This window comes from Balaenoptera borealis, assembly GCF_965194805.1.
Source record: "Balaenoptera borealis genome assembly, chromosome: 4".
NCBI classification, from domain to species: Eukaryota; Metazoa; Chordata; class Mammalia; order Artiodactyla; family Balaenopteridae; genus Balaenoptera; species Balaenoptera borealis.
Genome location: NC_138861.1, coordinates 64361954 through 64374470, shown reverse-complemented (window position 1 = coordinate 64374470; position 12517 = coordinate 64361954). Strand labels below are relative to the sequence as shown.

General features: G+C 34.1%; 1 protein-coding gene across 1 annotated transcript in view; it reads right to left on the bottom strand.

Moving 5' to 3' along the window:
• Window positions 1-12517, bottom strand: part of LOC309627696 (transmembrane protease serine 11C-like) — a gene marked incomplete at its 5' end in the record, with an annotated part of 128659 nt that overhangs the window by 73023 nt on the left and 43119 nt on the right. Inside the window, 5 exon segments of the mRNA XM_082389849.1 lie at window positions 1510-4013; window positions 10001-10143; window positions 11180-11198; window positions 11202-11336; window positions 11338-11443. Coding sequence (XP_082245975.1) covers window positions 3852-4013; window positions 10001-10143; window positions 11180-11198; window positions 11202-11336; window positions 11338-11443 — 565 coding nt within the window. The 3' untranslated portion in view covers window positions 1510-3851.

Here is a 12517-nt window from a genome sequence, read left to right as displayed (position 1 = left end):
TATTTCCCTATTCTGTGCATGTACATGCCTGGGAATAATCACAAAATCACTATGAATATGATTTTGGGGTTTGAAAGAAATTTTAGCAAATAGATATATTTGCAAATAATAAAGATCAACCGTAAATAAGAATTGATGTCAAATAGAATAAAGAAAAATTAAAATTCCCACTAGAACTTCCAAATAATTTAAACTGTATTACAAACGAAAATGTTCATAACATTAAAAATAATAGTGTTTTAATCTAGAAGTTCTCAATACATTAAAATATATTTGTTGAACTTGCAGCCATTTTGACTTTATATAGCATATTGAAGAAAGGCATTTTTTTTTTCACATCTGATACTTGTGAACATAAATTTTGTACCTACTGCATTAGCTATAGTAGGTTCCTTAAAATCAAACAGTCTTGATTATAAGAGTTTATTATTCTGAAAAACTCAAAAGACTTTGCATATATATCATGCCAGTTAATCTGATCAAGGCCATATGCTTGAGACAAAACAAAACAAGGTAACCATTGGATAGATTTTATAAATCTGAAAAGCTATTATATGTGGGTCAGAAACCTAAAGAATAAAGGAAAAAATGTTCATGGTAAAATCTGATTACACTGAGGTATATTTTGCCCTTGCCTTCTACATTTAGGGAAAGAAAAACTGACGCATAAAAGCTTCATTGTATCTTTCCTTTCTATTTCTTTCCCTTTCTCTTTCCAAGATTCAGCTTGGTTGAAACTTCTTCCAACATGTATTAGTCCATCAAAGTAAGAAAAAGGAAGTAAAGGAAGATTCCAAAAGAAAGAAAGAAAGGAAGAAAAGAGAAAGAAAGAAAAAAAGGAAGGAAGAAAGAAAGGAAGAAAAAGAAATGAAGGAAGGAAGGAAAGGAGAAAGAAAGAGAAAGAGAACTTATGACGAAGGCAAAAAGGTGATTGGGGGATGAAGTAGATGGATGGGGAGGCCATTCTCAGAAGCTGGAAGAACATGCTCAAATACAATGTTAGGATATTCAATGTGGCTGGAAAACGGAATCTGAGAACAGGAGTGGAAAAGATGAAGCAGCCATCAGATCAGGAAAATCTATATTACATACTAAGAAGTCTGGGCTTTACCTATGCACAGTGTCTTGAAGGATGGAGTAATACGGTGTAGATATGGCCAGAAAGAAAAAGTGCACTTCAACAAACAGTACTTACTTGTAGTGTTATCTGTGTAATATTGAACTTACCTATTTAATAAACTTGGTAATAATTTATTTATATTCAGTGTATTGAGTTTTCAGTATTATTTCAAAGTTCTCATCATGAACTCTTGCCAGGTACTATTTATAGAAGAAATGCCTGAATCTGAAGAGACTCAGTAGTTAAGACACTGATGCCAGATGGGGAGGCACCATTATCATTGACATTACCTATTGTTTTGTCTCTCTTGTAGAGAGGGAAATAGAGTCTATGATCACATAGTATACTATCATGCAGATTAGTTCACTTAAACCATCCCTATTTGGAACTGGCATACTTCTTAAATGTGCTAACAATGTAGCTATTTTCATGTCAAATTATTTTCAAAACACAAATATTAAGTGTTTTGTACTTTTTTCCCCCCCACAGGAATTTTATATACCTGCTATACACAAGGAAATTAGATAAAGAGGAGTACTATGCCTTAAAGTATTAGTCCATCTTGCTTTTTTCCAAGATATCAAAATATGCATAGTGTGACATTGTTTTATGGAAAATCTGATTAAGACAATAAACACATGAAAACATAGAATTTCTGTTGTGAAGTAATATGATTTTGAATAACATATCGATTCAGAAGATAGTACATTTTCCATTGGATAATAAACAACTTTTTTTTTTGGTCTACTAGCATTCTTTTTCTGGAAAAGCCCTTCCCTGACCTGAGAGGCTATCAGTAAAAGGCCCCATCTCCTCCACCACGAGTGGTTCCCTGGGCCAATCATAGGCATCTCAGGACTTCTTTCTTTACTCAAGGCAATGAGTAGGAGGGCTCTATTTTTGAGGGACTGTTAGCCTACCACTAAGGAAAATCTAAGTCTAGAGCCAAGAAGCCTGTCTTTACCACCTTAGTGGGTAGTATCTGGCCATGAATGAAGACAGAGGAGAGGAAAGTTAAGATGTGGCTAGAGATCAAGACATTGTTTGAGCTCCTGGATCTAGCCTCAACTCTGCCATTTGTAGATCCTTATATTTTTAATTAGATGAGTCAATATATTTCTTCTTTTCATTTAAGCTACTGTTAATTGAGTTTCTGTCACTTACAACCAAAGAATTCTGGCCAAAATGCATACAGTTTTTTGTTTATTCTTAATTTCTAGACAATAAAAATATAGAAATATTAATTCTGATAAATTTATAACTCAAGATAGATCAAAATATTTTAAAACCAATCAAATAACAAACCTACTATATTAACTCATCCCAAAATTTTATGACAAATATTTCATTTTAGAATACTATGCTAGGCAGATACTTAGTTACAACCATATCACATAACATAGCATAGTTGTTATTAAGTGTGGGCTCTGGAATTCAGTTGTCTGATTTTTAATCCCAGCTCAGCTAATTATAAACTCTCTGATCTTGACTTTTCCCTACCTCAGTTTCCTTATTTATAAGATTAAGTTTACAAGGGGACAATCCTCACAGTGTTGTGGTGAGAGTTCAATGTAATAATACATGTAAAGTGTGCCTGGCACATAGTAAGTGGTCTATGAATGTTAGCTACTATTATTAATGCAATTATTCTTTGGGTCCTTGAAAAAAATTATATCATAATGAAGGCTATTAGTGGTAGCTGTAGGAATGTCAGTGATGAAAAGAGAAGGGAAAACTGCTATAGAGATACTGGTGGACTGCAGTCTCGGAAAGCACCCTGATGAAATAGTATTCCAGGTAAAAGCCAACTGATCTGCTTATTTGGCAAGTTGGCATGAGGCATAACAGTGCATTTTATAGATATATATGCCATCATCTAGAGTCTTTCTGTATGGGCAAAAGGAAAGTAAAGTAGAAGCAACATTTTCATATTATTTATTCTGTTTGATAATTTGTATTGTTGAGGAATTTTAAGAGATTGGAGACACGTAATATGGTGTTATTGACATAGTGTATTTAAGCCTAATAATGAAATATAGCCCATGTGTCTGAGGATAATTTTACTATTGTATGTGTATATGTGAGAACTGTCTTCTAGCCTCACTTTCACATGAAAGAGAAATAGGGACAAATCAACAGTCATCAGCATACGTCAAGGGATCCATCAACGATTATCATGCTATTGTGCGTCACTCAAGGTGAGGAAGCCATAAATAGAGAAGGGATTAGCGTTGGTACAAAGACTAGAAAGAAAACAGGTAGACAGATTTTCCTGAAAAATTTTTATAGTCAGTATTATTGCAACTCACTAGCCAAAAACCCACCAATATTGGGATCTTGTGGAGTCCATGTGATTCAGCAGGGGATTGTTTATACACTCGGAAGGTAGTTTATTGCTAACACCTAGTCTGTGATTTCTCAAGGGACCTGGATCTGCAAATCAATAGAGAAAAACTCCTTAGTAAAGTGTAATCCACATTTACTCATATGATTCCCTTCAGTCTAGAAAGGGTAAAAGGGGAATTATATGGCCTGGTCCATCATTATCACTAAACCCTTGTCAAAGTCTAATACACAAAAATTTTTCATAATTCTAAAATTATATATGTTTAAATTTGAGACATTAAATGTACATAAAGAGAGGTGATTCTAAGTTAAATGTGGTTTGAAATTACAAACATATTTAATAAAGGTATAATTTTTGAACTTTAATCTACAAAGCATTTATGCACTAGAGACCAGTTTTGGACATGATCCAGTCTCTATAGTATATCACTCGAGTGTAGACTCCAGGTTTGTTTGGAAGGGCACACTCATCTCCCCAGCTTATAATACCAGCAAGGAACCAAGTGCCTATATAATCTGTACCAACCAGAGGTCCACCAGAGTCACCCTAGAGAGAAAAAGGAAATATACAATTAATATAAAGATGAATACTGCTTATTTTTCTCTTCTGTAGTAAAGACAAGGAGAAGCAGAAGGAAAAAAACCCTAGATATTTCAATATTAAAATGATTCTAGTCAAGAACACTTTTGTTTTGTTTTGTTTTGTTGCTGTGCCACGCAGCATATGGGATCTTAGTTCCCTGATCAGGGATTGAAACTGTGCCTCTTGCAGTGGAAGTGTGGAGTCAACCACTGGACCTCTAGGGAAGTCCCCAAGAACATTTTTGAATTCTATAATCATTTATTTAAATCAAAGACATCAGTACATGTCTTTGGATATAACAATATAATAATAAGAAATATGTCTGAAAAATTTCAACTCAATTATTACCCAAAAGAGATATTTAAGGTATTGTTGCTTATGGCATCATCAGTATGCTGAGGAATTCTCTGATTATCTCCCCAAACTCTCCTATTTTCACTCAGATGTTGAAAAAAGAAGTAGTTTATATTTACTCACCACCAGCACTGGGCTACTGCTCTTCCAATCTTGTGGAAACATCGCTCCAGTTCTCAGAATTGTGTAATTTGGCTAAACTATCCTCTATACTCCTTTATGGTTTTCATTTACTGGTGTTTAGCCCATTCTTCCAGAATGATGGGACACCTTGGCATCTGGATTTTCCTTTGCTCTAATCTTTCCTATCATCCTGGATAACTTCAACACCCATTGGATGAAAGCATAGTCTTTTGGTTTCTTTGATTCTAATCATCTTCATATTTATTAAACATTTCTATGTCACTCCTTGTCATCACCTGGACCAGCTCCACCTCTGAAATGCTACTACTAGCATTACAATTGCAGCGTTTTCACTCCACTACTTTTTAACTCTACTTGTGCCCTTCAACCTCTCAACCATTAAGAATGCTAATTTTTGACTCCTCCGTTTTCTCCTAGTGTATTAACTTACCTCTTACTTTCCATCTTTCTTTATGTGACAATATTCCATAATTTATCCATACCACTACTCTTTCAACAAGATTCTTAGCTTCTTACCTTCCTCCCTACTGTAATCTGGACCAACCATACACTGTGAAAGAAAACCATGTTACAAATTTACATCCTCAAACCAACACCTCTCCCCAGTAGTTATGTGTCCCTAGCCATATTCCTTTCTCATTTTTAAAAAAATCACTATTTATTTTTTAATTGTGTAAAATGCACATAACATAAAAATTACCATTTTAACCATTTTAAGTATGCAGTTCAATGGCATTATATACATTCATATTGTGCGATCATCACCACCATCCATTTTCAGAACATTTTTCCATCTTGCAAAACTGAAAGTCTATACCCATTGAACAATTACTCCCCATTGTACCCTTCCCCCAGCTCCTGGCAAACACCATTCTACTTTTGGTCTCTATGAATCTGACTACTTTAAGTACCTCATATGAGTGGAGTTGTACAGTATTTGTACTTTTGTGACTGGCTTATTTCACTTAGCATAATGTCTTCAAGTTCATCCATGTTGTAGCATGTCTCAGAATTTCCTTCTTTTTAAGGCTGAATAATATTTAATTTTATGCGTATATCACATTTTGCTTATCCATTTACCCGTCAATGGAAATTTGTGTTGCTTCAATCTTTTGGCTATTATGAATAATGCTGCTATGAATATGGATGTAAAAATATCTGTGTCCCTGCTTTTAATTCTTTTGGGTAAATACCTAGAAATGGAAATGCTGGATCATATGGTAATCTATTTTTAATTTTTTTGAAAAATTGCCATGCTGCTTTTTGTATAGGCTCACCATGTTATGCTCCCACCAGCAACATACAAGGCTCATTTCATAATTTTTAAATTTCTCACTCTGAACCTAGTGTCTTACTTCATTTTAAATTCATAGAATAAGTAGAGAGTAACAGGTAGCAATCTCTCCGTTTCTTGTCCTTGCCCCTTTTGATTTCCCAGTTCAACTACATCAGCCTACCATCTGTATTTACTCTCCTTTTCAGACAAATGGATGTATTTGGTTCTTTCCAAGGTTAATCCCCCCATCTGTTCTTTGATTCAAGGACCTTGTTCTATCAATAATTGTTTTGTGTATTTGTTTTTTCCTAATATGTCTTCATTTCCTCCACTGTCATTTATCTCCAGGAATATACATTTTTTTGTTTGTTTGTTTTTGGTCTTGCCTGCCTGAAAAATGACAAACTTTCTGGATTTTAAGACCTCCTCTATTGCCCTAATTATCTTTCTCTCATAGCTAAGTGACTTGAAGTAGTAGTCTATACTGAAGTTTCCAGTTTCTCATTCCATTCTCCACTTACTTCTTTTTTTATTTTAAAATTGAGTTATGATTAACATACAATATTATGTTTCAGGTGTATAACATAGTGATTTGATTTTTTATACATTATGAAATGATCACTACAGTAAGTCCAGGTACCATCTGTCACCGTACAAAGTTGTTACAATATTATTGACTACATTTCCTATGTGTATGTTACAACCTTATTTATTTTATAGTTGGAATTTTGTATCTCTTAATCCCCTTCACCTATTTCATCAGTCCCCCCACCCCCTCCCCTCTGGCAACCACCAGATTGTTCTCTGTTCCTATAAGTCTGCTTCTGTTTTGTTTTTCAGATTCCACATGTAAGTGAAATCATATGGTAATTGTTGTTCTGTCTGGCTTATTACACCTAGCACAATACCCTTCAGGTCCATCCATGTTGCGGCAAATGGCAAGATTTCATTCTTTTTTTATGGCTGAATAATATTCCAGTGTGTGTGTGTGTTTGTGGGTGTGTGTGTTTGTGTGTGTGTGTGTGTGTGTATACACCACATCTTCTTTATCCATTCACCTACTGATGGACACTTATGTTGCTTCCATGTCATATGGTAGTTCTATTTTTTATTTTTTGAGGAACCTCCATACTGTTTTCCATAATGGCTGCTCCAATTTACATTCCCACCAACAGTGCACAAGGGTTTCCTTGTCTTCACATTCTCTCCATCACTTGTTTCTTGTCTTTTTCATAATTGCCATTATGACAGGTGTGAGGTGATATCTCATTGTGGTTTTGATTTGCATTTCTCTAATGATTAGTGATGTTGAGCACGTTTTCATGTGGCAAGAATAGTATGCAATGGGGAAAAGACAGTTGTCTCTTTAATAAATGGCTCTGCGGAAACTGGACAGCTACATGCAAAAGAATGAAGCTGAACCATTTTCTTACACTATAAACAAAAATAAACTCAAAATGGGTTAAAGACTTAAATGTAAGACCTGAAACCATAAAACTCCTAGAAGAAAACATTGGCGGTAACCTCTTTGACATTGATCTTAGCAATATTTTTTTGGATATGTCTCCTCAGGCAAGGGCAATAAAAGCAAACATAAATGAGACTATAGCAAACTAAAAATCTTTTACTCAACTTACTTCTAAATGGTTTTTCCACCAATGCACCTTTCCAAACTTTACCAATAAGCAATTGCTGAATTTGATAGACACTTTCCAGCACTTACCTTACTTGACTTCTTGATGTCATGTGTCACTATTAACCATCCCCTTTTTTCTGATCCCTGGACCCCCGTGAGACCAATTTCTTATGCTTTTCTGTCTTTCTGATCTTTCTTATCTCTTACTGTTAGCCCTTTAAAAGCATGTGTACCTGAGTTCTGTTACTTAGCTGCTTCTTATTTTATATACTTTATCTGAGCTATTGTATCCATACTCATGAATTTAACTACCACCCAGATGACAATGACTTTTAGGTATATATCTCTAGCCAAACTCTTTCCTGAGCTCAAGGTCTTTATTTACAATGATATAATGGACATATGTACCTGGATATTCCACAGGCACCTCAAATTTAGCAAACCCCAAACTGAACTTTTACCCTCCTTAAACCTGCTCTTTCTCCTATATACCCTTTCTCCAGTTGCTCAGGGAAAAATATAGAGTTAGCAGGTATAACTCCATTTTCTTCTTCCTCACATCTAATCAGTCTCACAGTCCTGGTCACTCAACTGTCTTATGGTCTTTTCATTCTTACTGTGTCTTAGTTGAAGCCCTTATTACCTTTCACAGGCAACATATTTTAATAGAGCCCACTATCTCTAGCTTTCTTGCTTCTGGTCCATCTGACACTCTGCGTGTATTGAATCTGGCAGTTAGAAAATCATTAGTAATCTTGGCTAGAATACTTTCAGTGAACTAGTAGGGCAAAAGTCTGCAAGCAGTGGGTCAGAGAGTGAATAAATTGAGAATGTGAAACATTGTTGTAAACTATTCTTTAAAGATTTGACCAAGAAGGGAATAAGAAAGACAGAGTAGGATATATTAAAGGAGAGACCTAATAATGTTTGCAGAATATGTGGAAGAGTGTATTAGAGTGGAAGTTTGGAAAATATGGGAAAAGTTCAAAATTAATGAAAAGTTCAAATACCTGTGTAGATGAAAACAGAGTGGATAAAGAACACAGGTAAGAGATGAGCTTTTCTTTTCTTCCTAATAGATTTATATTTGTACTTATCCTTAACTTCTAAGCTGAGGAGGAACAAGTTTCTTCTACTATTCAATCAGGAAGGAAAGAAATTAAAGGAGTAGTTGCTTTCATTTTTTTTTTCTAGTTAGTAGGAGGAAATGTCATTTGTTAAGGAATATAAGGGCGTGGTGGGATACATTCAAAGAACATAATAAAAGTTTGACATAGCACCATAAAAGATGCATTAAAGGATTCTACAGTCTGTTAAGGACCCAGATGTAACTACATGACACAAGGCTTTACATTTATAAGGCTGTAAGATTTCATCTAGCTGTGCTCAGGAGATCGCATATAAAAGCAAATAAGGTAAATAGATTGCTATGTGTTTGGAGATTAGGATGTGTGTGGGGGAATTAGAAGATGGTGAAATCATTGAGGGCGCTGTCAATAGAGTGGTTGAAATAATAAAACATGGGCTCTAGGCTGCACAAAGTTAGAAGACAGTCATGGGTTTGAGAGTGATGGGCTGCGAGAAAATTGAGAGAAACAAGAATTTAAGTTTGTCATGACTTTGAAGAATAGGTTTAATGGGACAGTTGCGAAGATGGGAATCTGTAATAAGAAATGATAATTATGTATTACAAGTGTTTGTTTGCATGTCTTCTAGCTCCTAGAGTACAAGAATAATGAGTAAATTGAATTGAATGAATAAAATAAGGGTCCTTCTGGATTTATCACTGATTCTGCATGCTTAGATAACTTACAGTAGTACTTTAGTAGTTCTAGGACTATTGCTTATAAAGAGCATCAGAGGTATTTGAAGTATATTAAGCATATGGAGAGGCAATTTAGTGTAGCATTCAGAGTATAGGCTGTGGAGTCTAATTTCCTGAATTTAAATCTCAGTTCTGCCACTTAATACCTGTGTTAGTTTAGACAAATTACTTGACCTCTTTGTCTCAGTCTCTTCATTTGAGAAATAGGGTTTATAATAGTATAAACAAACATCACAAGATTGTCATAACTTGACTAAATTATTATTTGTAAAGAGCTCAGAAACACTGTCTGGCACATGAAGATGCTATATAAGGGTTGTCAAATAAATAAAACATTTAGGATGTTGGAGCCACCCTAAATCAAGAAAGCTCCATGATCCATAGGTTTGTTGTTGGACCCAGTTGTGATTCCCAGTCAAAGAGGGCCAGTTGAACTAAAGTCACCAATATTCAATTTCATCTCTTCATTGCTTATTCCATATTGAGTCTCATCCCCACTCCCATTCAAAGCTTCTTATAACAATAAGGGTGATTTAGCTCTATAGTACTTTAATGAGACCTATCAGATAGCAATATAATTTTAATCAGGTACTTTGGCTATGAAACACACGTAAGTCTTTAAAAATTGTCAGTCTTTTGAGACAATTGAACAGGTTAATTGGAAATTAAAAACCATATGAAAAAAATCTTTTTGAAAATGGAATAAGCAGATTTACCTGGCAGGCATCCACACTTCCCTTCAGGAACCCGGCACACAACATTCCAGGTTTGATTGCACCACCGTATACCACTTTACTGTGGCAGGCCTTATTATCTATAATCTTCACTAATCCTTTTTGGAGTATATTAGGATTTGTTCCTAAAGGAAAAAATATATATATAATATTTGCTAAAGTCAATATTAATCTCTCTGGCTAGGTTATTAGTATCTAACCCTATGTAAAATTTCCAAATCAATGTAAAACATGTTTTAATTAAACGTATTTGTGTGCTTTCTTAATAACAAAGAAGTAATGTTATGAATACACCAAGCTATTGTTAAAAATCATCATATTTAGAAATACTTAGTGTGTCCATCCATGTGTGATGGGATGGTTTTTACTTTTGAATTGTTTTAGAAGTTTATATTTATTACCTGTATGGTTTAGAAAACAAAACAAAAAATTCATATTCCAGAAATATACATTTTATGATCATTTTTAGATTTTCTACTGTTTGTTACTACAATTCTGAGTCTTGGAATTTTGTGGTTTATTTTTTTCTGCTTTCAAATGCATTTATGAACACAAACAGCCACTAAATCTTTACATTATTAGGGTCATGGTTTAAATGGTCTTTGCTCAAGTATTGCTTTGTCACAGAGAGCTACTCATTTTACCCCATCAAAAGTGTCAAAATCCCCTGTAGTTCTTACTTTTGCTATGGTACTTATCTGCATAAAATATGCTATGTAATCTACTTATTTATTGTATCTCGTGATTATTGTCTGTCTTTCTTTGCTAAGAATGTAAGCTTTGTAAGGGCAAGAATATTTGCCTATTTTATTCATTAATATATCCAAACGACCTAGGACAGTACTTGGAATAAAAGTCGTAATCAAAATAAGTGTTTATTGAATGAGTGAATGAATAAATGAAATGGAGGAAAATGAATTACTTATTCAAATAATCATTTCTGTAAAAACTGCCATTCTTAAGGGAAATTAAGGTAAACAGCTCTATGAAATTGTAGTTTCTACATGAATGTTGTTGAGGATGATTTTCAACCCATTGCACATTACCTCCTTTAAAATGACCCAGAGAGAGAGAGTATTTCTCAGGTTTAATTGTGATTCTGAGTATTTTTTTTGACTCCTAAAACTCAAACCATGTAATGATGGAAGGTTAGGAACTCACCATCAGACTTTGATGTTCCCTATCCTGTGACCACCACATCGGAACTGGGTGGGAATGCATAAGAAGCTTCTGGAAGACATGCTCTTTGGATGTTGCTTGTATATAATACTGGTGAAGACAGATGCACAAGAGCAATGTCATTATCGTGTGCTGCTGGTGTAGTGGTAGTTTTCATGAATTATAATATCCTTGACACTTTGCTGTATTTGTGGATCACTTAAAAGAAGCCTCAAACTAACATTCCATTCTTTGGGATTCCTGGCCCTAAAGAAAATAAATTTATTTATTAAAAGTCCTGTATATTGGAGTTGTAGGAATTAATATCTTTTACTTTTTTAAAGAACTAGATAAGTTTTGAATTCCCATAGTGCATATAAACATACAAAAGCAAAGATATATGTAAGAAAAAAATTAAAATAATGATAACATGAATAGACTTTGAATAACTCAATAAGCTCTATTTTAAAGGATAGCTCATGTAAACTACATTTTATTCTTTTTTGTACAGAAGAGACTAAAGGGGATTTAGAAAGATAAATATAACAACACAAGATAATAAGATTAAACAAAAAGTGGGAAAGGATATGGGACAAAGTGAACTTGTGGAAATTAAGGAAATAGTCTAAATCCTGTTTTATACGCATTAAAAACTATAAATAGAAAATATTTCTGACTTTTACTATTACTTGTTTATCAAGGGTTGTACATTAAGCACTGAAAGTAGTACTGCCGGAACACTTTAAAACTCTCAAGTTTGAGAGGGATTTTTGTTTACATATAAAAACAATAAGTGCTATATAGAACCAACAGAAATTAGTGAAATGAACCATCAAACAAAAGGGTAAAAAACTTTTAGGTATAAAAAAGTAAACTTTTGGTGTAATAATATATCCTTTAAAGAAATAATCATTTCATGTAGAGATATAACATATATGGGAGGATGCAGGATGGATTCAAATACTTATGATTAAGTAAATATGACCAAATGTAATAATGATGAGAAAGGAATAGAAGACCTGTACTCAATTTGGGATTTATAATTTCCTTATAAAATTGATTAAGCAGATTTAGCTTAGTGATTCTCAACTGAGAGCTATTTTGTCTTCCAAGAGACATTTGCTAATGTCTAGAGACATTTTCGGTTGTCAGTCTTGTCCTCTAGACACTGACATTTGGTGTTTAGAGGACAAGGATGCTCCTAAACATGCTATAATGCACAGGTTAGTCCCCCACCACAAAGAATTATTTGGTCCAAAATGTCAGTAGTGCCACTGTTGACAACCCTGCTCTAGTCTGAATATATATATATATATATATATTTTTTTTTTCTTTTTACTG